Genomic DNA, 23623 nt, shown 5'->3' on the forward strand with positions numbered 1-23623 from the left:
TAATTGCAAAAGCAAAAAGTGGGAAAGGCGGGTTTTTAATTATATATTTATGTTTTAATTAGAGAGAGAGAGAGTAACGACAGATGCCTCATCAGAAACAATTCATTGACAAATAAAGTGCTTCCATTCGATGAATTACAGCATCATGGCATTAAGATGGTTCTTAGCTCACGCTTGCTGGTTGCCTCCAACCACTTCAAATAACCTTAATGCACCAGGAACATTCCCGTGTCTTCAAGAGACCCACAAATTCTGAACAAACACAGCTCAGTTTGGATGTAAATTAAATTCAGTAAAATCAGTTCAAGAGCTTTTATTTATTTTATTTAATTTTATTCTGTTTTTCCAGAAGAACGTGGTGGCGACCAGCTTTTTTTCTCCAAAAACTCACGCTACATCAGATATCTCGGAGGAATATGCCGTTGCCCGACCCTTTTGTTTAATTTTTTTCGTGTCAAGGCCCTCATCGTCTCATCCCCCTCTTTTCACAGTTCTCCCTCACCACGGCCGTCCTGCACCCCCATCACTCCCCCCACCCTCAAACCAAAAAATCTCCTCTATATGTATATTTTCTTGGAGTGGGGGAAAAGGATATGAGCCCAGGAATGCGCTCCTTCGACGACGACCGGGGTCTCCCCCTCCTTTGACCTCCGGCCGATTCCGCCGTCGGATCTCCGCATCCAGCCCTTCCGCTTTCTGTCCTGTCTCGCTTTCTCCCCAGATTCCTCCGAAATTCCTCTGCTTGAAGCTTCTTGGTTAGGTCTAAGGAAGAAGGACGACAAGAAGGAGAACCCCCTCCTCCTCATCGTCCTCGCGAGGAATAGAATTCCGATTCATCGCTACCCCCCTAAATTGGTGGTTGTTTGCTTTGTCTCGATCTCCAGGTCTCGTCCCCCCTAAATCTGGTGAATCGGGGGATGGTGGTGTTCGCCATCCGTTTCGGATCGGCCTGAGGAGAAGGATGTCGGGCGCGGGCCAGGCGGCGGTGGAGCAGCACGTCGGCTTCCCCGCGAAGATGGCCGCCGAGGGCGAGCAGCAGCAGCGGCGGTCGGTCGGCGGGTGCAACCCGGTGCGGAAGCCGGGCCCCGTCTCCATGGACCACGTCCTCCTCGCCCTGCACGAGACCAAGGAAGAGCGGGAGGTCCGGATCCGGAGCCTCTTCAACTTCTTCGACGCGGCGGGCCTCGGCCACCTCGACTACGCCCAAATCGAGGCCGGCCTGTTGGCGCTCCGCATCCCCGCCGAGTACAAGTACGCCAGGGATCTCCTCAAGGTCTGCGACGCCAATCGGGACGGCCGGGTCGACTACCAGGAGTTCCGCCGCTACATGGACGACAAGGAGCTCGAGCTCTATCGCATCTTCCAGGCCATCGATGTCGAGCACAACGGATGCATCTTGCCCGAGGAGCTCTGGGACGCGCTCGTCCAGGCAGGTAAGACATCTCTTCTCTTTCTGCGATTAAGCCAGAAACACACACAAAAGCTAAATAAAATAAATAAATAAATAAATAAAAGGGAATGATTGTCGATGTTGAATCTTGAGGACCAACCATGGATGCCTGGACACCTGAAATTTCATGGCAGTCGACTGATTAATACCTTTCACAAAAAGAGGAGCGGTTCGCATTCACTAATTTTCAGGGATCTTTTGAAACCACGAGCTAAGGTAATGTTAGGGAGTAACAAATGTAAATGCTGGAGACTAAAACTCATGAAGCTCTTCGGCCTTCAACTCAACTGCGAAGATTTTAAGCCATGTTGCTCTTCCTTGTGCTCCTCCTAAATTGCAGAGAACACTTATTTTCTTCCCCTTAATGTAGTCTTATGCAATTGGAAGCACCTGTTGAATCCACTGAGTCAAATTAGAATGCAGTAATATAAAAGCATGAAATGTTGATATGGAAAATGCTGTAAAATGATATACAAATCATCGGGCACTTTTACGTTAAATACTTTGTAATATGACTTTTTTCTATACTCTAAATTGTTATTCATTGTTTCCATAAAGTAATGTTATGAACATGTTGCAATGCAAGCATGAGGAGCCAAACACAAATTATAACTTTCATAGCAGATTATGAAGAGTTATTGTTACACCTCAAACCCATCACCTGGGTCGGCCCTGTGACACGACCATATGAACCTTAGAGGAGCGATGCCTTAGAGATTATGCAAGACCTAAGATAAGCAATTTCCAAATAATTTTAGAAATTTAAATCAACAACGAATAGCCGAATAATCTAACTAAATAAATTCGCTACAATCAAATAATCAACTTTTCAATTACAAACTTACAAACATTCATCAGTATCAGAAAATAAACTAAGTAACTCATAACTCTAATGCTCGAACTCCACACCCAACCCATCCGAAGCTATACATCCTGAAACTCTGGAAGAAAAAGAAAAGAGGTGGTGTGAGCTTTACAGCTCAGTAAGAACCTCCCATACTCACACCAATATAGACGAAATAAATATAAAATAAAGATTAACTATAAACCACATAAAAATACGGTAAAATTTATAAAATATCATACCTATTATTCAATATAGCTTGATAAAACCCAAATAAATATGCATCCATAAATATATGTTATCAAACATATAACTCATTCTAGAAAACATGTAAGATATTATCATATTGTGGTTTTATAATTTTAATCTTTCATTTTTATCTAAATTTTCAATCAACCATTATCTTTTTGACTTGGACTATTCATGGTCACGCTTCGGCCTGTGACTAGCAAACCATAATTCCACGTTTCAGTCCGTGGTGGAAAATCAAAATATTCGTATTTCGGCCCGCGATGGTAAACTAAGATAACTGCGCTTCGACTCACGGTGTTAAACTAGAATATCCGCACTTCAACTTGCGATGGCAAACCAAAAATATCTGTGCTTTGGCCCACGGCGGCAAACCAATGTGTGACGATTCGACCCATGACTAACAATCCATGATATGTTTAGTCCAAAACCTTTTGTTCAGCAAACAAATCATTCAATTTCATTCATACCAGAGAAAATATAATTTTTTATTATGTTTCATACCCAAATTTCAAAATTATCAGCATCATATTCCAAACAATTAAAACCATAATTACCGATATTTGATATGTCTATAATATATATATATACACACACACACACACTAATGTTAGAAATCAACAAGCAATCACACAGCAATGATGCAAATCCCAAAGGCATCGATATATGTTACTAAATACATATTATCCATATAAATGATTATGTATCAAACTTTTTATCTCTACCGATGACAGACTCAAACACTGGGTACACCGATCCTTTTCTCGATCTATGAACTCGAGGACAAAATAGTCTGCCCAACACCTTCTTACCCAGATGATTGTCCCACTACAAGATTGGGCCTAATTATCAGAGTGACCATAACAACCATGATCAATGGTATGATATTATAGAAAGAATGGTATTAAATTTTAACTTTGCTTGCCTAAAGCTTTGGTCGTGCAATGCCAGCTTGAGCCCCCTTCTAGGGTCTATCTGGTTAACCTGGGTTTACCTAGATATCTGAACCCTTCATTGGTCTATAAAATATCTAGAGAGAGTGATAAAGAGAAAGAAACAGAGGAGAGAGAGAGGGCAAGAGAGAGAAAGAGGGAGAAGGCAAGAGAGAAGAGAGAGAGGGAGAGAGAGAAGATCCATGGTCGTCCACCCCCCTATGGCGGCGACCTCAACAACAGTGGCAGCGACAACAGCAACGGCCACGACTCTTGGCGGTGGTGGTCGATCGGAAAGGAAGAAGGAGAAGAAAAGAATAGGGGAGGTGAACACGAATCCGGCGACTGCCGAAGACAGCCAGGCTGTCGGCGATGGTTGAGGGACTCGGAAATCTTCATAGTAGTTTCATTACTTAATTGCATGAAACAGGAGAGGCAACGAAGTAGGAACATTCTTTTCATTCAAGTGTTTTAGCACTGAAGAAATGTTAATTCATCATATTCAAATTCACTTGTGCACTTATGCATATGAAACTTGGTAGTTGGGTCAGTCATGGTGGTTTATAAGTGAATTTAATAATTGGATTCGTAGAAGGATCCATGGTGAATGATATCATGACTTATTTCAACTTAGATGGTGTAAGTTTAGATTATGTTGTCAGAATGCATTTGTGGAGAAAGATTATGTGATCATGTATCTTAAATCCTGTGCTGGATTCAGATATCAAGTGTCATCAGAAATGTGTTATTCGTGATTAATGTTCTGAGACAGCTTTCTCAACATATCTTGCCTGAACGAAGAGAAACTTCTAAAAGAACTCGTTCAGGTAAATAGGATTTTTATTTTTTTATCATTCAAACCTTACTGAAGGATAATCCTCCAGTGATATGACGTTGGCTGGATTTATATGTTTGAATTTTGCTAGAGTGGTCAATGAAGCTAGAGAATTAGCAATCTTTTAGCTGCTATCTTATTGTTCCTAGCTGCAAATTATCGAGATGATTACCAGTAAATATAGGGCTTCAGGAACCATGGATGTTTTCTTTATTGTCCTCCCTTTACTTTTGGTATAGTTGATTGTTTATTTCTTTTAGCCATAACTAGTATTAATGGAATAACCACGTTTGCAGAGCTAAATTTATAGGAAAGTGAAGTGTGAAAGTGCAAGAGATGAGGTGATTGAAGACCATGCTAAATATTATACATGTTTAATTGTTTAGTACCAGGCATGGGTGATGCACGTGGTTGGTTCAGGAGCAAGGATCATATTATGGATCTATGTTATCCCCTCAGTCATGATTATTTAGAATTCTGATTTGCTAAATATACCTTATCTAGATTATCTACTTCTTTTGCTTTCTTGGTTATTTTATCAGAGAGCAAAAATGGATGAGTTTTTATACTCAAAGAAGAGTTATTTTTAGATGGGAAGCCAGCAGTCACACATGCAAATTATTTAGCTACACTAGGCTTTTGCATTTTATGCAGTAAAGATCTCTTTTACAGTTTCTGTAAACAAGTTCATCCTTTGTTTCACTTTTACACATATGGAGAGAAAAAAGAAAGGATCCCTATTTTGACGTTTCTTCTTGTTTGTGGATTTCATCTCATAAGCCAAACCAGTTTTCCTTTTGCAGGAATTGAAATTGATGATGAGGAGCTTGCTCGTTTCGTAGAGCATGTTGATAAGGATAACAATGGGATTATAACTTTTGAAGAATGGAGAGATTTCCTTTTACTTTATCCCCATGAAGCAACCATCGAGAACATTTATCAGTACTGGGAGAGAGTATGCCTTGTTGATATAGGTGAACAGGCTGTTATTCCTGAAGGTATAAGTAAGCATGTGAATGCAAGCAAGTACTTGATTGCAGGAGGAGTAGCTGGAGCAGCTTCTCGTACAGCTACTGCTCCTCTTGATCGTCTTAAAGTGGTTATGCAAGTGCAGACAAACCGTGCACACATTAGTTCAGCAATAAAGGACATATGGAGAGAGGGCCATTTCTTGGGATTTTTTAGGGGGAATGCCTTAAATGTGATGAAGGTTGCACCTGAAAGTGCAATAAAATTTTACACATATGAGATGCTAAAAGATTTGATTGTCAAAGCCAAAGGAGAAGATGAGAGTGGCATTGGTGCTTCTGGGCGTCTTATTGCTGGTGGTTTAGCAGGTGCGGTGGCACAAACGGCAATTTATCCCATGGATCTTGTGAAAACACGACTGCAGACTTATGCATGTGAAGGTGGAAAAGTTCCTAATCTTGGTACACTGTCAAAAGATATATGGGTGCATGAAGGGCCCCGAGCTTTCTATAGGGGCATCATCCCATCTCTTCTTGGAATTATCCCATATGCTGGCATAGATCTTGCAGCATATGAGACCTTGAAAGATATGTCTAAAACATATATTCTTAAAGATAGTGGTAAGTTTGTCCATATATTACTATTCATAATGCTTTTATTACTCATCATTTCTCTTTCATAATGCCTTTCCTCTATTAGATGATATGTCATATTCTGAAAGTTTTGCATTTCATGTAGAACCTGGCCCACTAGTGCAACTGGGTTGTGGTACTATTTCAGGAGCTCTTGGAGCAACGTGCGTTTATCCCTTGCAGGTTATAAGAACAAGGTAAGTCATGTTAAAGTTATGCATTTTGATTGCAGATTTGGCATCTTGTGTTTATAGTTAATACTATGGCATTCCTCTCTGAACTTTCGTAATGGTTTACTGTATTGTCAATGTGCAGAATGCAAGCCCAGCGTTCTAACTCAACCACTGCATATCAAGGAATGTCTGATGTGTTTTGGAGAACCCTTCAGCATGAAGGTTTTTCAGGATTCTATAAAGGAATTTTTCCAAATCTGCTCAAAGTGGTTCCATCTGCAAGTATTACTTATCTTGTTTATGAGACCATGAAAAAAAACCTCTTTCTTGATTAAAGGAATCTATAATTTTGGCTAGTAGCCACCATTATTGACATGGCTGACTATAGAGTTTATGATGACGATTACGAGGATAAGGTTACTGATTAAGTAGGTGATATGATTGTTTCAGTTATGTGATGGTATTTTTCCTTCAGAGTATGATGTAAAGGTCATTTTAGCAACCCTCTTGGCAAAGCTATTTGGAAATAACATTAGGGTTATCTTCAAGGCCTGACATTGGACTTTGAGGTAATGTCCCCCTTCTTTTAGGTTGCACTCCCACATATTAATAACTATAAATTTTTCTTAAATTTTTCTCTGCATATAAGCTCTAAGTGTATCTATATCTTTGACCAGATACATGAAGTTTTATTTATTTCTAGAATCATTGTTCTTCAGGTCATGCTTTGTTAGTAATGTGCGTCGCAATTAGAACTTCTGCAGAAGGAAAAGAGGGAGGAGACAAAAAATATTACAGCTTTAGAAGCAATTCATATATAGCCTTGCTTTGTAGATCAAAAATATATGTTCAGGGCATAGCTATTCCTTAATATTGGTGTGTGCTTTAGATTTTCCCCCTTTCCTGCACATTAATTAGCTTTTCAGCATCACAATAATCTGATTTCATGCATGGAAACATGTTACTATAGGCCATATGCCATGTCATTGTGGACAGAGGTCTTCATTAGCTTTTCTTGCAAACAAACGTATTTGAAGGTTTTGGGTGCAACTTGAGTCTCCCATTTAGGGTATTCTTAATATAAATATGGGTGTTGATGTTCGAAAATAGTGCAAGGTGTGATTCTCTACTTCCAAATTATGTGTGTTACGGGGGAAATAAGCCGCCATGCCCCACGTGACCGGCACGCGCGCCCAGGAAGACTACGGCTGCCCTTTGATCCAGCAATCCGACCCCGAGTCGGATATCCTCGGCTCCGCAGCCCGACCCCGAGTCGGCTGCCCTTTGATCCAGCAATCCGACCCCGAGTCGGATATCCTCGGCTCCGCAGCCCGACCCCGAGTCGGCTGCCCCTTGATCCAGTGCTCCGACCCCGAGTCGGAGATCTCTTGATAACGACAGGCTATTCCCCAGAGGCACGCCGCGGCCTCCTGCTCCACTACTCCCTGCAACGGCTGTATCCGATGCTGCTCCACGATCTCCTGCATCAGCCGTACAAAGCGGAGCCCCACTATGCCCTGACGTGGCCGTACCCGGTGCTGCTCCACGACGCCCTGTAACGGCCATGTCAGTGGCCACACCATCGTGCCCCACGATAACGAACCCCCCTGAGAGACCCCCCGGTCAGGTATATATGCGGCTGGGGGGAGAAAGGGGGGGAGGTGAGCAATATCTCCCAGAGCACTCTCTTACTTGCGATTATCACTTCTCCTCCTCCTCCAATCTCCTCTGACTTGACCGTCGGAGGGCCATCACCACCCTGGTGGTGGTGCAAGGCTTGTTTGCAGGTTTCTTGGCGGAAGGTGGAGCGCAACCAACACCAACCAAGACAACTCAGACGGAACCCCGTTCACACCGCAGTGCCAATCGTTCACGGTTTGGACCACCAGCAACAGTTGGCGCTAGAAGGAGGGCCCGAATCTTAGAACGATCGTAATGGCACGGCGAGGTGGTCGTGGAGCTTCCAATGCTTCCGGTCGCGGAGCCTCTCGCGCCTCCGGCCGGGAGGCTGCTGCGTCCCCAACGCACTCTCAGCAGCACTCCACCGCCCCTTTTCCCATTCAGACGGTCGAAGCTGCCCAGTTCGACCAGCTAGCCCAGCAGGTTCGCACCCTCGCGGAGGCAGTGCAGAATCTGCAGGGCGTGATCTCTCGGGTGCCGCAACGGGCTCAGGAGCCGCTGCCCCCCGAGCACTCGCCTCTTCCTCACAACCCGCGCTCCTTCCTCTCCCATGGAGAGGAGCGCCGGCGCGAGGAGGATTCTCGAGTGCGGTCCATTCTGCCAGGACCTTCTCATCGGAGCTGTGCGGGGTACGAGAGGCGGACCCGGGCGCGTTCTCAGACAACCCAGTCCTCGAGGGGCCCGCACTCCAGTCGGTCCCCCTCGCGCCGCTCCTTGTCCCCCACCCACCGGTCGCGCTCCCTGGACCGGCGGGTGGACGATCTCCACAGACAACTTCAGGTCCTGAAGGGCCACTCCAAAGATCCCTTCGCTGACTTGGAGATCTCCTCCCAGCCGGCGCTTGCCTCGAGGATCCTGCGGACCCCGAACCCGCCGGGGTTCAAAATGCCGGCGATCGAACCCTACGACGGGGCGGCGGACCCGCGGGACCACGTGGAGAGTTTCAGGACTCTTATGCTCCTCCATGGAGCATCGGATCCGCTCCTCTGCAAGGCCTTCCCGGCGACCCTCCGTGGCCCGGCAAGGGCATGGTTCGCCGGCCTGGAGGCTAACTCCATCCAGTCCTTCGACCAGTTCACCCGCTTCTTCATCAGCCATTTCGCCGTCAGTAGCAGGCGGCGACTGGTCTCCGACTCCCTCTTTGATGTCCGGCAAAACGAGGGAGAAAGCCTGCGGGATTATCTCACCCGCTTCAACAAGGCTACACTGGAGGTCCGGAACCTGAGCCAGGAAGTGGCTCTCTCAGCCCTGAAGCGTGGCTTCCGGAAGGGCAGACTCACCTTCTCCCTGGACAAACGCCTGCCGCGGAGCTTCCCGGAGCTGTTATCTCGGGCAAACCAGTATGCAGACGCCGAGGAGGCAGCCTCCCACCGGAACAAGGAGGCCGCCGAGGCCCCTCTAAAGCCCGGGAAGAAAAGGCGAAAAGAGGCACCCCAGAGGAGGAGCCCGACGCCTCAACGCCGGCGCAGAAGCCCGTCACCAGCAAGGAACCACGGCGCCACACGCCCTCGTTCTCCGCACCGACGCTTCAACCGGTACACCCCACTCCTGGCCCCCCGGGCCCAGATCCTCATGGAGGTCAAGGGGCGGGAGGACCTCCCGGTCCCGAGGCAGATGAAGAAGATCCCTGGGAGGAGGCCTTCTCGGGCGTACTGTGAGTACCACCGAGACCACGGCCACGATACCGAAGACTGCTTCCAGCTTCGGGACGAGATCGAGGCTCTCATTCGCCGAGGGCGTCTCGGTCGATATGTAAACGACCGACGTCCCCCGGCAGACCCGCGTCCGGTCGACCCGGCCCCTCAGGAGCCTCGGGAGCAGAATCGACCCGTTGCGGGAGTGATCCACACCATCACTGGGGGCTGCTCTCGGCCCGTGAGGAACGCAGGGGGCTCGGCGGAAGCATCAGGAGTGGCCGTCGCGAAGAGGCAGCGGGTCGGAAATGTAATCACTTTTTGTGATGAAGATGTAAAGGGGGTTCAGACTCCCCACGATGACGCCATGGTGATCTCTCTCACTATGGCGAACTATGATGTAAGGCGTGTTCTTGTGGATAGTGGAAGCTCAGCTGATATTTTGTATTACGAGGCCTTCCAAAAGATGAGCTTGTCCCGACAATTGTTGCACCAAACATCCACCCCCCTCATAGGATTCACTGGAGACGCTATCTCGGCCGAAGGTGTCATTGAGCTGCCTGTGACTGCGGGCGTTGCACCCGCAGAAGCCACGGTGCGACTCGGGTTCTTGGTCGTCCGTGTCCCCTCGGCCTACAACGCTATCCTCGGACGACCCGGACTGAACGCCCTTCGCGCGGTGGTTTCTACCTACCATTTGCTCATGCGGTTCCCCACGGCGGCCGGGATTGGAGAGGTCCGAGGTGACCAACCAACCGCACGGCAGTGTTTCCTAGCAACTCTCAAAGGGAAGAAGCCCATAGAGGCCCTAAGCGTCGAGTCCCTTGACGCCAGAGACGAAGTGGCCTTGCGGCACGGGGAGCCGGCCGAGGGCGTAATCGAAGTTCCCCTCGAAGAAGGCCGCCCGGACCGCACGGTCCGGGTCGGTGCCAACCTCGACTTGGAAGCTCGGCTCCGATTAGTGGAATTCCTCCGAGCCAATGCTGATGTGTTTGCCTGGTCGGCGGCCGATGTACCTGGGATCGACCCGGAGGTCATTTCTCACGCCCTCAACGTCGACCCGACCCACCGACCAGTAAATCAAAAGAAGAGACACTGTGCCCCGGATCAGATCCGGGTGGTCGACCAGGAGGTAGATAAACTCTTGGAGGCAGGTTTCATAAGGGAAGTGAGCTACCCCGAGTGGCTGGCAAACGTCGTACTTGTCCGGAAGGCGAGCGGGAAGTGGAGGATGTGCGTCGACTACACCGACCTGAACAAGGCGTGCCCCAAGGATAGCTTTCCGCTTCCGCGAATAGACCAACTGGTCGACGCGACTTCCGGATATCAGCTGCTGTCTTTCATGGACGCCTTCTCCGGCTACAACCAAATAATGATGGCTCCACAGGACGAGAAGAAAACGGCCTTCATAACAGACAGGGGGCTGTACTGTTACAAGGTAATGCCCTTCGGTCTGAAGAACGCTGGCGCTACTTACCAGCGCCTCGTCAATAAAATCTTCAAGGAGCAGATCGGCCGGAACATGGAGGTGTACGTGGACGATATGCTGGTAAAGAGCCGCCATGCGGATCAGCACATTGCGGATCTGGAGGAGACCTTCGCCACCTTGCGGAAGTTTCGTATGAAGCTAAACCCAGCGAAGTGCGCCTTTGGTGCTTCGGCCGGGAGGTTCCTCGGCTTCATTGTCAACCAGCGGGGGATCGAGGCCAACCCGGACAAAATCAAGGCTATCCAAGATATGTCCCCTCCGACCAAAGTGAAGGAGGTTCAGGAGCTCGCTGGGAGGGTCGCCGCGCTCGGACGATTTGTGGCAAAATCGGCCGAACGCTGCCAACCGTTCTTCAAGGTGTTGAAGCGCCCGAAAGACTTCCTCTGGACGGCTGAATGTCAAGTGGCGTTCGACCAGCTCAAGGAGTACATGGCGTCTCCTCCCCTGCTGTCCAAGCCGCAAGAGGGGGAGATGCTCTACCTTTACCTGGCGGTCTCCCCAACCGCAGTCAGCGCAGTACTGGTTCGGGAAGAGGCAAAACTTCAGAAGCCCGTGTACTACACCAGCCGAGTCCTCCGGGATGCCGAGACGCGGTACACGAAGGCTGAAAAGATCGCCTTCGCGCTGCTGACTGCGACCAGGAGGCTTCGCCCCTATTTCCGGGCTCATTCTGTCACCCTTTTGACCGATCAACCACTGCGGCAGATCCTCAGCAATCCTGAGAATGCGGGACGGCTGGTGAAGTGGGCAGTAGAACTTGGTGAGTTCGACATCCGCTACCAGCCCCGGCCCGCCATCAAGGCCCAGGTGCTCGCGGACTTTCTCGCTGAGTGCACTGTGCAGGAGGCGGAACCTAGGCCGCCGGAAACACCCAGCCTCGATCTCCCGATCTGGACGCTCCACATTGACGGGTCGTCGAACCCTGAAGGTGGAGGGGCTGGGCTGGTCCTTACCAATCCCGATGGAGTGATAGCCGAGTATGCCTTGAGGTTCGGATTTCCAGTGACCAACAATGAGGCGGAGTACGAGGCCCTAGTCACGGGACTCAAACTCGCCAAGGAGCTCGGCATCCGGCGTCTGAAGGTCTTCACCGACTCCCAGCTGGTGGTCGGGCAGGTTCGAGGGGAGTTCGAGGCACGGAGCCCGACCATGCAGAGCTACGTCCGGAAGGTGCAAGCACTCATTCCCGACCTCGGCAGTATTGACATTCAGCAGGTTCCAAGGAGCGAAAATGCTAGGGCCGACAGGTTGTCCCGCTTGGTGGGCGCTGAGGCACACAACCTGTCAAGGGCGATATACCTGGAGACCCTAGATGCCCCGAGCATCGGCGAGGCTGAAGCGGTAATGGCAATTGATCCGGAACCATCTTGGATGGACCCGCTTGTAGCTTACCTCGCCGAAGGGATCCTCCCCGAAGATGAAGATCAAGCTCGGCGACTTGTTATGAAGTCCGCCCACTACGTACTCTACGAAGGGAGGCTGTATCGGACCTCGTTCACCGCCCCCCTCTTAAGGTGCCTCCGCCCTTCGGAAGCGGCTTACGCCCTCAGCGAAGTCCACGAAGGCATCTGCGGATCGCACCTGGGGGCTAGGTCCCTGGCACATAAGATCATGAGGCAAGGCTACTATTGGCCGACCTTATTGGAAGACTCAAAGGATCACGTACGGAAATGCGACGCCTGCCAGCGCCACGCCAACATCCAGAGAGTCCCCTCTGTTCCCTTGGCGCCAATCACCGCCCCCTGGCCCTTTGCACAGTGGGGAATGGATATCCTCGGACCATTCCCCATCGCTTCGGCCCAGAGGAAATTTTTGATTGTCGCCATCGACTACTTCACCAAGTGGGTGGAGGCAGAGCCACTGGCCACCATCACGGAGGCGCAAGTCCGGAAGTTCGTAAAGAAGAACATCATTGTCCGATTTGGGGTACCTCGGGTCCTCATCTCGGATAACGGTCGACAGTTTGATAACAAGCATTTCCGAGACTTCTGCGAGGAGTTCGGGATCGAACATCGGTTCACGTCCGTGTCGCATCCCCAAACCAACGGCGAGGCCGAGGTCACAAATCGGACAATCCTCCAAGGTATCAAAGTGCGGATCGGACGGACGGGGCAAGCTTGGGTCGAGGAACTCGAGAATGTCCTTTGGGCGTATCGGACCACGCATCGGACTCCAACCGGGGAGACGCCTTTCAGCCTAACCTATGGCACGGAAGCCGTTGTCCCCGTAGAGCTCGGACTTCCCTCACCTCGGGTAGCCGCACACCGACCCGAGGCCAACTCGGAGCAACTCCGAGGGAACCTGGATCTCTTAGAAGAAGCAAGGGAAATGGCGCAGGTTCGGATGGCAATGTATCAGCGGAGGGTGGCCCGATATTACAACTCCAAAGTCCGACCGAAGCTTTTCAGAATTGGAGATCTGGTGCTGAGGCGAGCTAAGGCATCTCAACCTACGGAAGGTGGGAAGCTAGCGCCGAATTGGGAAGGCCCGTATAAAGTTCGTTGGGTAAACCGACCTGGCTCCTATCAGTTGGAAGCCCTAGATGGCCGAGAAATTCCAAGGGGCTGGAATTCTGCTAACCTGCGGATGTATTACCAGTAGAACAACAAGGCCAGAAAGACAATTTGAAAAGGTGCAACACTTTTCATTTCAATAATTTCTGGTTACAATGGCGTGCTCGTGTGATTACAAGGAATTCCCAGAGGGGAATTAGGGAGTAAAGAAAGCAAAGAAGAGGTGGAGAATCCGTGGAGCTGAGGACCGAGGATCCCAAACCCTCAACCCAAAGCAGCTGCAATCCCACCGGAAGTGGGTGCTTCTAACCGGAGGCGCCATCCAGCACCTCACCAAAAAGACGAGGAGCCGCCGCAGAAGAAGCTCCCGCTGCCCCCAGGGGAACGCCGCCTCCAAAGGATATTCTCATCCTCCCCAGTGGTAGGAAAGAGAAGGAATTCGAGGGGGAAGAGCATACGGAGGCGCGGTCCCGGACTGAGCGTCTGGTGCAGAGCTCGATCGGGAGGCTGAACTTCAAGGAGGGGAGATGTGATCCCGGATGAAACGCCTAGAGCGGAGTTCCGCCGGGAAGACCCTCCTTGTTGATCCCAGATGAAACGGCTAGTTGGCTGAAGTCGCAAGGGGAGCGCCTCCCCTTTCCTTCAACAGGAGTCTCTCAGTCATATGCCAAGGAGGAGGTCCGCGATCCATGGCAACCTGAACAGCTCCGGCTTGGCAAACTCCATCGTACCTGCACCTGTATTTATAGCCAAACTGCGGCCCCCTGGTCGTTCCGATGCGGGTGGCTCCAATAAATGCAGGCGCATTGAAACCGGAGCCGTTCCGGCTCCCGAGGCGTATCTCCCCGCGATTTCCTAAGCGTCATTCTCCTTAAACCGCATTCTTTGTGCAGGACAATCCGGGTGTCATGTACCCCTAGGTCCACATATCTCCGCTCGCGCCCAGGCCGTATCCTCCTCGAAGAACCCGCGTATCGCGGCCGCTCAACTAACACTCCTCGCAAGCAGCAGCTGGCGATCCGATTTCCCAGGTAACGCATTAATTAGCGTTTAATGCCCTTCTCGTGTTCCCCCAGGCAACGCTTAGAGAAAAGGAGAAACATGATCGCGGCTGGCCACGGAGAAACCCCGTCGGGCAGCGAGCGACAAGCGCACGACCAGCGAGCGGAATTTTCCGAGGCTCGGCCCTCGGATGCCTGGCTAGCCCGATGATCATCCCGGGAGCAGACTAGCCGGAAGCCCCGACCGGTCGCCTCGGCTTGCGCCAGCCTTGGCCGACCAACGAGTGGAATGTCCCGAGGCTCGGCCCTCGGATGCCAGGCTAACCCGATGATCATCCCGGGAGCAGACTAGCCTGAAGCCCCGACCGGTCGCCTCGGCTTGCGCCAGCCTTGGCCGACCAACGAGTGGAATGTCCCGAGGCTCGGCCCTCGGATGCCAGGCTAACCCGATGATCATCCCGGGAGCAGACTAGCCTGAAGCCCCGACCGGTCGCCTCGGCTCGCGCCAGCCTTGGCCGACCAACGAGCGGAATGTCCCGAGGCTCGGCCCTCGGATGCCAGGCTAACCCGATGATCATCCCGGGAGCAGACTAGCCTGAAGCCCCGACCGGTCGCCTCGGCTCGCGCCAGCCTTGGCCGACCAACGAGCGGAATGTCCCGAGGCTCGGCCCTCGGATGCCAGGCTAACCCGATGATCATCCCGAGAGCAGACTAGCCTGAAGCCCCGACCGGTCGCCTCGGCTTGCGCCAGCCTTGGCCGACCAACGAGCGGAATGTCCTGAGGCTCGGCCCTCGGATGCCAGGCTAACCCGATGATCATCCCGGAAGCAGACTAGCCTGAAGCCCCGACCGGTCGCCTCGGCTCGCGCCAGCCTTGGCCGACCAACGAGTGGAATTTCCTGAGGCTTGACAACCCTCGGATGCCAGGCTAACCCGACGATCATCCCGGGAGCAGACTAGCCTGAAGCCCCGACCGGTCGCCTCGGCTTGCGCCAGCCTTGGCCGACCAACGAGCGGAATTTCCTGAGGCTTGACAACCCTCGGATGCCAGGCTAACCCGACGATCATCCCGGGAGCAGACTAGCCTGAAGCCCCGACCGGTCGCCTCGGCTTGCGCCAGCCTTGGCCGACCAACGAGCGGAATTTCCTGAGGCTTGACAACCCTCGGATGCCAGGCTAACCCGACGATCATCCCGGGAGCAGACTAGCCTGAAGCCCCGACCGGTCGCCTCGGCTTGCGCCAGCCTTGGCCGACCAACGAGCGGAATTTCCTGAGGCTTGACGGCCCTCGGATGCCTGGCTAGCCCGATGATCATCCCGGGAGCAGACTAGCCGGAAGCCCCGACCGGTCGCCTCGGCTTGCGCCAGCCTTGGCCGACCAACGAGCGGAATTTCCTGAGGCTTGACAACCCTCGGATGCCAGGCTAACCCGACGATCATCCCGGGAGCAGATTAGCCTGAAGCCCCGACCGGTCGCCTCGGCTTGCGCCAGCCTTGGCCGACCAACGAGCGGAATTTCCTGAGGCTTGACAACCCTCGGATGCCAGGCTAACCCGACGATCATCCCGGGAGCAGATTAGCCTGAAGCCCCGACCGGTCGCCTCGGCTTGCGCCAGCCTTGGCCGACCAACGAGCGGAATTTCCTGAGGCTTGACAACCCTCGGATGCCAGGCTAACCCGACGATCATCCCGGGAGCAGATTAGCCTGAAGCCCCGACCGGTCGCCTCGGCTTGCGCCAGCCTTGGCCGACCAACGAGCGGAATTTCCTGAGGCTTGACGGCCCTCGGATGCCTGGCTAGCCCGACGATCATCCCGGGAGCAGACTAGCCGGAAGCCCCGACTGGTCGCCTCGGCTTGCGCCAGCCTTGGCCGACCAACGAGTGGAAGGTCCCGAGGCTCGGCCCTCGGATGCCAGGCTAACCCGATGACCATCCCGGGAGCAGACTAGCCTGAAGCCCCGACCGGTTGCCTCGGCATGCGCCAGCCTTGGTCGACCAACGAGTGGAATTTCCTGGGGCCTAACCCTTGGATGCCTGGCTTAGCGCCGGAAGAATTTCCTGGGGCCTAACCCTCGGATGCCTGGCTTAGCGCCGGAAGAATTTCCTGAGGCCTAACCCTCGGATGCCTGGCTTAGCGCCGGAAGAGTTTCCTGAGGCCTAACCCTCGGATGCCTGGCTTAGCGCCGGAAGAGTTTCCTGAGGCCTAACCCTCGGATGCCTGGCTTAGCGCCGGAAGAGTTTCCTGAGGCCCAACCCTCGGATGCCTGGCTTAGCGCCGGAAGAGTTTCCTGAGGCCCAACCCTCGGATGCCTGGCTTAGCGCCGGAAGAATTTCCTGAGGCCCAACCCTCGGATGCCTGGCTTAGCGCCGAAAGAGTTTCCTGAGGCCCAACCCTCGGATGCCTGGCCTAGCGCCGGAAGAATTTCGGGAGCCAGAAGTCAGCAAGACGCTACCGAGAGTTAAAAGAAAAAGAAGGACGAAGGCGAGATGAAGAAACATTCAACTTGCATTAATTTTCATTGTTTCAGGGCCGAGGCCCATACAATTTGGCAAAACGCCGGTATACAAAAAAAAAAAAAGAAGACAACGAAAGGTACAAGAGGTCAGCTTGGAGGAAGCGCCAAAGGAGAAACAAGTGAACAGTCCGACGGCAGCAACAGCTGCGCAAAGGGGAAACTTGAAAATATCTGTAAAGAAGAAGACGGACGGGGAAAGGCCCCCGATTAAATAGGCGGAAAGGCAAGTGACGCCTCGATGACGCCAGAGGACGCCTGGCTGCCGAAGGGTCGCTCGCGCCCCAAAGGCGAATCGACACCATTAAGGAAGGATGTCCGCCGAAATCCTCAGACTGCCAGGTCGGCAATAACCGCCATACGCCATAAAAAGGGCGGGGAGCTCGAAGCGCGCGCGCCTCTCCGAGAAACGGCGGCAATCCCGAAACATCACTCCCTTCACCTGTTCCCCTTCTGGTTCCAGGCTCGGAAGTGGGGGGCTACTGTTACGGGGGAAATAAGCCGCCATGCCCCACGTGACCGGCACGCGCGCCCAGGAAGACTACGGCTGCCCTTTGATCCAGCAATCCGACCCCGAGTCGGATATCCTCGGCTCCGCAGCCCGACCCCGAGTCGGCTGCCCTTTGATCCAGCAATCCGACCCCGAGTCGGATATCCTCGGCTCCGCAGCCCGACCCCGAGTCGGCTGCCCCTTGATCCTAGGGGTGGCAAAATATGACCCGACCCGCCAACCCGACCTGTGTTCGACCCGCCATAAACAGGTTTGGGTTTAGCCTAAACAGGTTCGGGTCGTAAACAGGTCGACCCGTTTAACCTGTTTATTAATTGGGTCGGATACGGGTTTTAGATGTCTAACCCGTTTAAACCGTTTAACCCGTTTAACTGTTGGACAGGTTAAACAGGTCTAAACAGGTTAAACGGGTTAAACGGGTTAAACGGGTCTAAACAGGTCGGGTTGGGCAAGTTAAACAGGTTGGGTTGGACAGATTAAACAGGTCTAAACAGGTCAGGTTGGGCAAACAGGTTAAACAGGTCGGGTTGGGTAAACAGGTTACCTGTTTATTAAACAGGTTAAACGGGTCAGGTCGGGTTATCTGTTTAATAAACAGGTCAGGTTCAGGTTTGCAATTCCTGACCCGTTTAATAAACAGGTCGGGTTCAGATTTATAGTTTTCTGACCCGACCTGTATTTGACCCGACCTGTTTATGCCTGACCCGACCCGATTGCCACCCCTACTTGATCCAGTGCTCCGACCCCGAGTCGGAGATCTCTTGATAACGACAGGCTATTCCCCAGAGGCACGCCGCGGCCTCCTGCTCCACTACTCCCTGCAACGGCTGTATCCGATGCTGCTCCACGATCTCCTGCATCAGCCGTACAAAGCGGAGCCCCACTATGCCCTGACGTGGCCGTACCCGGTGCTGCTCCACGACGCCCTGTAACGGCCATGTCAGTGGCCACACCATCGTGCCCCACGATAACGAACCCCCCTGAGAGACCCCCCGGTCAGGTATATATGCGGCTGGGGGGAGAAAGGGGGGGAGGTGAGCAATATCTCCCAGAGCACTCTCTTACTTGCGATTATCACTTCTCCTCCTCCTCCAATCTCCTCTGACTTGACCGTCGGAGGGCCATCACCACCCTGGTGGTGGTGCAAGGCTTGTTTGCAGGTTTCTTGGCGGAAGGTGGAGCGCAACCAACACCAACCAAGACAACTCAGACGGAACCCCGTTCACACCGCAGTGCCAATCGTTCACGGTTTGGACCACCAGCAACAATGTGCATGCATGTATTTATATGTGTATGCGGAACTTTATTTTCTATTAATTTCTAAAAGCCAAAATGGAAAATACTTGGGCTAAACAAAGAAGGATTCAAAAGGAGAAAGGAAAATCTCTATTCAAAAATCAAAACACTCGAATGCATATGATCTGGAGGATGAAGACATGTATGTTATATAACCATGTCTCTGGAGTTCCTGAAGCATTTCTCAGTGTTTCTTTGTAAGCTTTATTAATATACTGTTAGAGATTGGAACTAAGTAGAATTCTTGAAAGTTCTGCATTCTAAAATTCTAACTTTCTTCTATATAAATCCAAGACGTTTTGTTTAGAAAGATCTAGAATATTATAAAGTATAAATTTCGATGCATGTGCCAATGCGTTGCCAACACCATGTAGCCAGGTAGAATCCGGGCAGTATGTTCATCACGTCCATATAATATTCATGATTAGGCTTATGATGTGAAAAAACTTGATGCTTGATTTAATGGTTGGAAGATTGGAAGGCAAAACTTAGTATTATTCTTAGGAGAAAGGTATCTCTACAAAAATTTCATGCATATCTTTCATGATTCTAGTTCTTCTTTTGTTTGGCTCCAATTGGATGGAGAATGAGAGATTTGTGCTTTGCTCTCCAAAGAATCTTCATTGTTGATAGATTTGGGAAAACCATATCTATAAGCTCTGTAGTGATTGTTAATGTGATCCTTTTCGTAGAGCACAAGAGGCACTAGAAGTGAAGTTCCAAGGGCAACTTCAATGCTCTCTGTTGCAAAGAAGTCACTTTGATGGTAGGGATTGAGTGAATCAGCATACTTGACCTCTATTATACTCCATGGGAAAGTGCATACGGAGGGAGGGCAAGCTCTTAGAGTGTGTTGGTTTGCATTTGGTCCGGAATTTATGATTCCGCAAAATGTATTAGTGTGAGGACTGGGTTCCCTAACTGTTTACAGGAACTTTTCAGATTAAGAAATTAAGGAACTTGGATTCTTGATCTCTTTGACTATTATATGTTCTCTTTTATGGGACTGAAGATTTGAATGATGAAAATGCAAGGATAGGTTCTTGGAGAAATCTATCCATATCATATTTGCTTGATGGTGGGCATGAATTTGAATTATACAATTTATCTGAAGATTTTGTCTATAAAAGAATCAAGCTTTAGTTTTATTTAAATTGGATTAGACACTTACATGGGACAATCTTCCAAAGAGGGGTTGAGATATTTATTGGAGACAACAAAATATGTTGGGAGACGAAAATGAAAGTAAACCTTGTTTGGTTCAAATTTTCTGAAGACATTTGGGTTGGCATTTTTTGTTTTTAGAAATTCTTAGTCTGATTTTGATTCCATACCCATGCTGATGGCGAAGTGGAATTGTATCCAGTTTGTTGGCCATCCAAAAATGTTGGCCTTCTTTTTGTTTGTTGTGCTATATCATAGCACATGTATGCATGCATGTGCAGACACACCCGCACCCATACCCACATACACACAGATAGAGAGAGTGCTTAAATAATTTGTCACAGTTCTTATTTTGTCAGATATCAGAGAGATTAGTGGAGCCAAAAGAATAGCATTCATATTTCATTCCTTGGTTGTATTCTTGCAAGCATATGCTTATGCTGATTTTTATTTCTGCAATTGCTGCATGTTAAATTTATTGAGTTTTCAAACTCCAATTCATTCTCCGGAGTCTTCAGGAGCTGACATTCCTTGATCCAATTTTTGGAATTTAATAAAAAAAGTGATGCTAGGCAAATCTTGATTAAGAATTCGAGATGCTAACATAAATGATATGCATGAATTCATTCCTTTACTGCTTGTAGCATCTAAATATTGCTCCTTGTAGACATGAAATAATTAAAAGCACTTTGTATGGAACAAGAATGTTATTTTAATATTAAAAATCTGTTACAGATTTGTCATTTCAGTCATGGACCACTTTAGTTTTTATCTTTGAGATTATAACTGCAATTCTCCAATTGCCTGCCTTGGAGATTTTTGAAAGGATGCGCGCACTGTCAGTAGCTGGTGACAGCAAGAAATGTTGGCTGGTTAGCCTTGTCAGGAGTCTCTATAAGATTGTTATGGATATTTTCATGGATTCATCTTCAGCTACAATCGTCTTCCTGTTCCAATTAGCTTTCTTTGTTTATCATAGTTTTTTGAGAGCTTTATTATTGGCTTTTAAACACTAGTTCTTGATGTCTGAATAATAAGCTTGACTTGCAATATTTATTTTGATAGGCATATGATGGTATTGATAAAATTTTCTTGCTTCCATTATGAGGAAAATGGTTCATGGCTTTAAACACTAGTTCTTGACGTCTGAAGAATAAGCTTGACATGTAATACTGAAATTTTTCTTGCTTCCATCATGTGGAAAATGGTTTCGGAGTGAACTGATAGGGTTGATACCAAACCATGTCTCCCTTATTTGTTAATTGATGATCAGTTCTGTATGGTAATGTTTACCGTCCATGCAAGACAACTGCAGGTTGCTATAGGTTACCAAGTCACAATCCCCTCCCCCACGGCTACGTGATGCGGCTCTTTTAGCTTGAACTGATGGCACTTGGAACAATTTTGAACAAGGAGGGTCAACCTTGCCCATTGGTGCCACTACGAGTCTTACAGCAGCAGCTGACTATACTTGTGTATTATTTTGAATTCAAAAAAAAAAAAAAGTTCCTGCTGTATAATTTGAATATGGAGAGCTTATCATGTTTCAGAGAATACTTCCCACTGGATTCTATTTGTTTGAATTTAACTATTTCTGATTCACAAGTTTAAACATTGAAGCTTCCATCTTTGATTTTCGTTCTTACGGTGAATGGCCTTGCTAGAATTGTTGAGTTCAATCAGATCATCCACGACGATTTGGCTTCCAAGAGCATATTTAATAATACTACCGTAGGATGCGTGCATAGAGGCTATTTTGACTTACATTTCAAGTTGCAATATTCTACGTCCGCAACTTGGTTAGGGGCCAGCCGGCTCCATGCATAACATGCATGTTTTTCTCGGGAACAAATGCTTATAGGCTGGTATTTGGATGTCCGAGGGGTTAATTCGGATTATTGTTTTTCCCTTTGTACATAACAATAAAGCCATCGTTTTTAAGAAGTTTTGCCCAAGACAATTTAGCTGAATCTGATTACATTAATTAATATCAGCTGAATCTAATTTCATTATTTAATATCAATTGGTTTTTTTTTTTTTTTTTGCTTAAGATATCAATTGGTTCTATTATGAAAATATACAAGACTAACTCAAAACTGCTAGGTTTTGGCAATTTTGATGGATAGGAAGGAGTAAGTTGGATATGTGAGTAAAACTTTTGCCAACTAACGACAGCTATGATTACCGTTCACTGAAAAGCTTGTCAAGTCTCCCCTTAACATGTTCCAGGTTTATCTTTGGAGACTGACCTGTGAGTTCGAAGGATGCTTACAAACAGTGAGCGATGACGATTTTCTTTATTGTTTATTTGTTTAGTTACTATGTGGGTGGGGCTGCGTTTCTTCTTTCTTGTAACTTTTTTTTACGCAGATAAAGACACTGCGAAAGCACAATTAAGGAAATGGCAGAAAAGAATTATCGATCTTTGTTAAGAGCGTCTCTCTCTCTCTCTTACCGAGTTACCGTCTCTCCACCATTTTCATGGATCCGGTTGGTCACCTTCCTTCGACGCGAATCCACCGTTGGATTATCCCTTGTCGCTTTGAGAGCTGTGCAATTGGATGATAGAGTTTGAAGAGCAGCGCGTGGGGGGTGCACCGATGGTGGACCGGTGTGAAAGTGCATCCTTCCTTTTTCTTTTTCTTTGGTACATCAACGGCTCACATCCATTGGTGTGGATACAACCAACAAAATCAGAGAAAAAAATACTGTGCAAAGGTATTGGCACAGTCCTGTAATTTGTCCAGAAGCAATCTACAAAGTGATGAGCCGCGAAGAAAGCAACTTAGTCTACAGCATCGTTCGCCTCTTGATATACGTGTGTAGTCTGGTAGGAATCAGCCTCTTCCAGTGCTCTGTGAATGTCGTGGAGCAGCGGCCGATCCTCGACTGAGCATCCCTGTCCCCAGATCCACTCAATCACTGTGATCGAATTTCCCTCGAGAAGAAGGCGACCAATGCCTAGTATCTGCCTTGCGTAGAAAACACCCTCCCAGGCCGCCCTAAACTCCACACACACTACTGACGAGTCGAAGATCTGCCGTCCTCCCGCTGCCATTAGTCTGGCGTCATAGTCCTTGATGATGAATCCCACACTTCCGCATCTCCCGTCCCCTGCTACGCTCCCATCAAAGTTCACCTTGAGGAAGCCAGGGGTAGGATCACCCAGAACCTGTCTGGGCCTAAAATGTTCTATCGGGCCTGAATGTGCTTCATGGTTGGACCAAGCCTAGCCCAAGCTCGGCCCATGGCCCATTAGTCCCTTGAAAATCAAACTCATTACTCGCCGATCCCTTCCCTTCTTCGAGTCATGGAACCACCAGACGACGACATGGCGATGGTGGTGGGTGGTGGGGGCTGGCTTCCTAAGAAAAATATAGGGCTAGGGTCAGGATTCTTAGTGAGTTGAGATGGGTTGGGCTAGGGTTAGGTTTCTTCGTCATGATGCTTTCCTCTATGACTTTTGCCTTACAGGGCTCGTTTGGTTCGCAGGAAAAGAAGAGGGAAAAGTGTGGTCAACGGGAAAGTAATGAGATGCCTCTTGTTTGGTTGGAGTTTTCAAAGGAGAGAGAAGGGAAAGTTATATTCCCATGGGAATGTGATTCCCACATTTCATGGAAAAGTCTTTCCCATGAGAAACATGGGAAAGTTACTTTCCCATGAGGCGGGAATCACTCCATTTTTACTTTTTCCCAAAAAGTCCTTTCAGCATTAAAGAAGCATTAAAGAGGCATTAAA

At 49.4% G+C, this 23623-nt stretch overlaps 1 protein-coding gene across 6 annotated transcripts; it reads left to right on the plus strand.

Annotated features, from left to right (window-relative positions):
* The first annotated feature begins 354 nt into the window (after positions 1–354).
* LOC103708745 (calcium-dependent mitochondrial ATP-magnesium/phosphate carrier protein 2-like) lies at positions 355–21509 on the plus strand. 6 transcript variants are annotated; one of them, XM_008793810.5, is made up of 5 exons: positions 355–1433; positions 5114–5899; positions 6018–6108; positions 6227–6653; positions 21191–21509. In XM_008793810.5, exons 1-4 carry the CDS (start codon positions 962–964, stop codon positions 6417–6419), a joined length of 1542 nt encoding a protein of 513 aa, XP_008792032.1. In that variant the 5' UTR covers positions 355–961; the 3' UTR covers positions 6420–6653; positions 21191–21509. The 6 variants fall into 6 exon arrangements, with proteins under 6 accessions (XP_008792032.1, XP_008792029.1, XP_088579019.1 ...); XM_008793807.5 differs by having other exon boundaries at positions 21201–21509; XM_088722893.1 differs by having other exon boundaries at positions 370–1433; positions 5100–5899.
* The last annotated feature ends 2114 nt before the right edge of the window (positions 21510–23623 follow it).

This window comes from Phoenix dactylifera, chromosome 5 (assembly GCF_051530095.1).
Source record: "Phoenix dactylifera cultivar Ajwa chromosome 5, Ajwa_hap1_PhDact_Kaust_v1.1, whole genome shotgun sequence".
In the NCBI taxonomy this organism is placed as follows: domain Eukaryota; kingdom Viridiplantae; phylum Streptophyta; class Magnoliopsida; order Arecales; family Arecaceae; genus Phoenix; species Phoenix dactylifera.

Coding starts and splice junctions, on each gene's coding strand:
- LOC103708745 (XM_008793810.5), top strand. CDS start 962: ATGTCGGGCGCGGGCCAGGCGGCGGTGGAGCAGCACGTCGGCTTCCCC. Junction 1,434..5,113: donor GGACGCGCTCGTCCAGGCAG/GTAAGACATCTC, acceptor TTCCTTTTGCAG/GAATTGAAATTGATGATGAG. Junction 6,109..6,226: donor TTGCAGGTTATAAGAACAAG/GTAAGTCATGTT, acceptor GTCAATGTGCAG/AATGCAAGCCCAGCGTTCTA.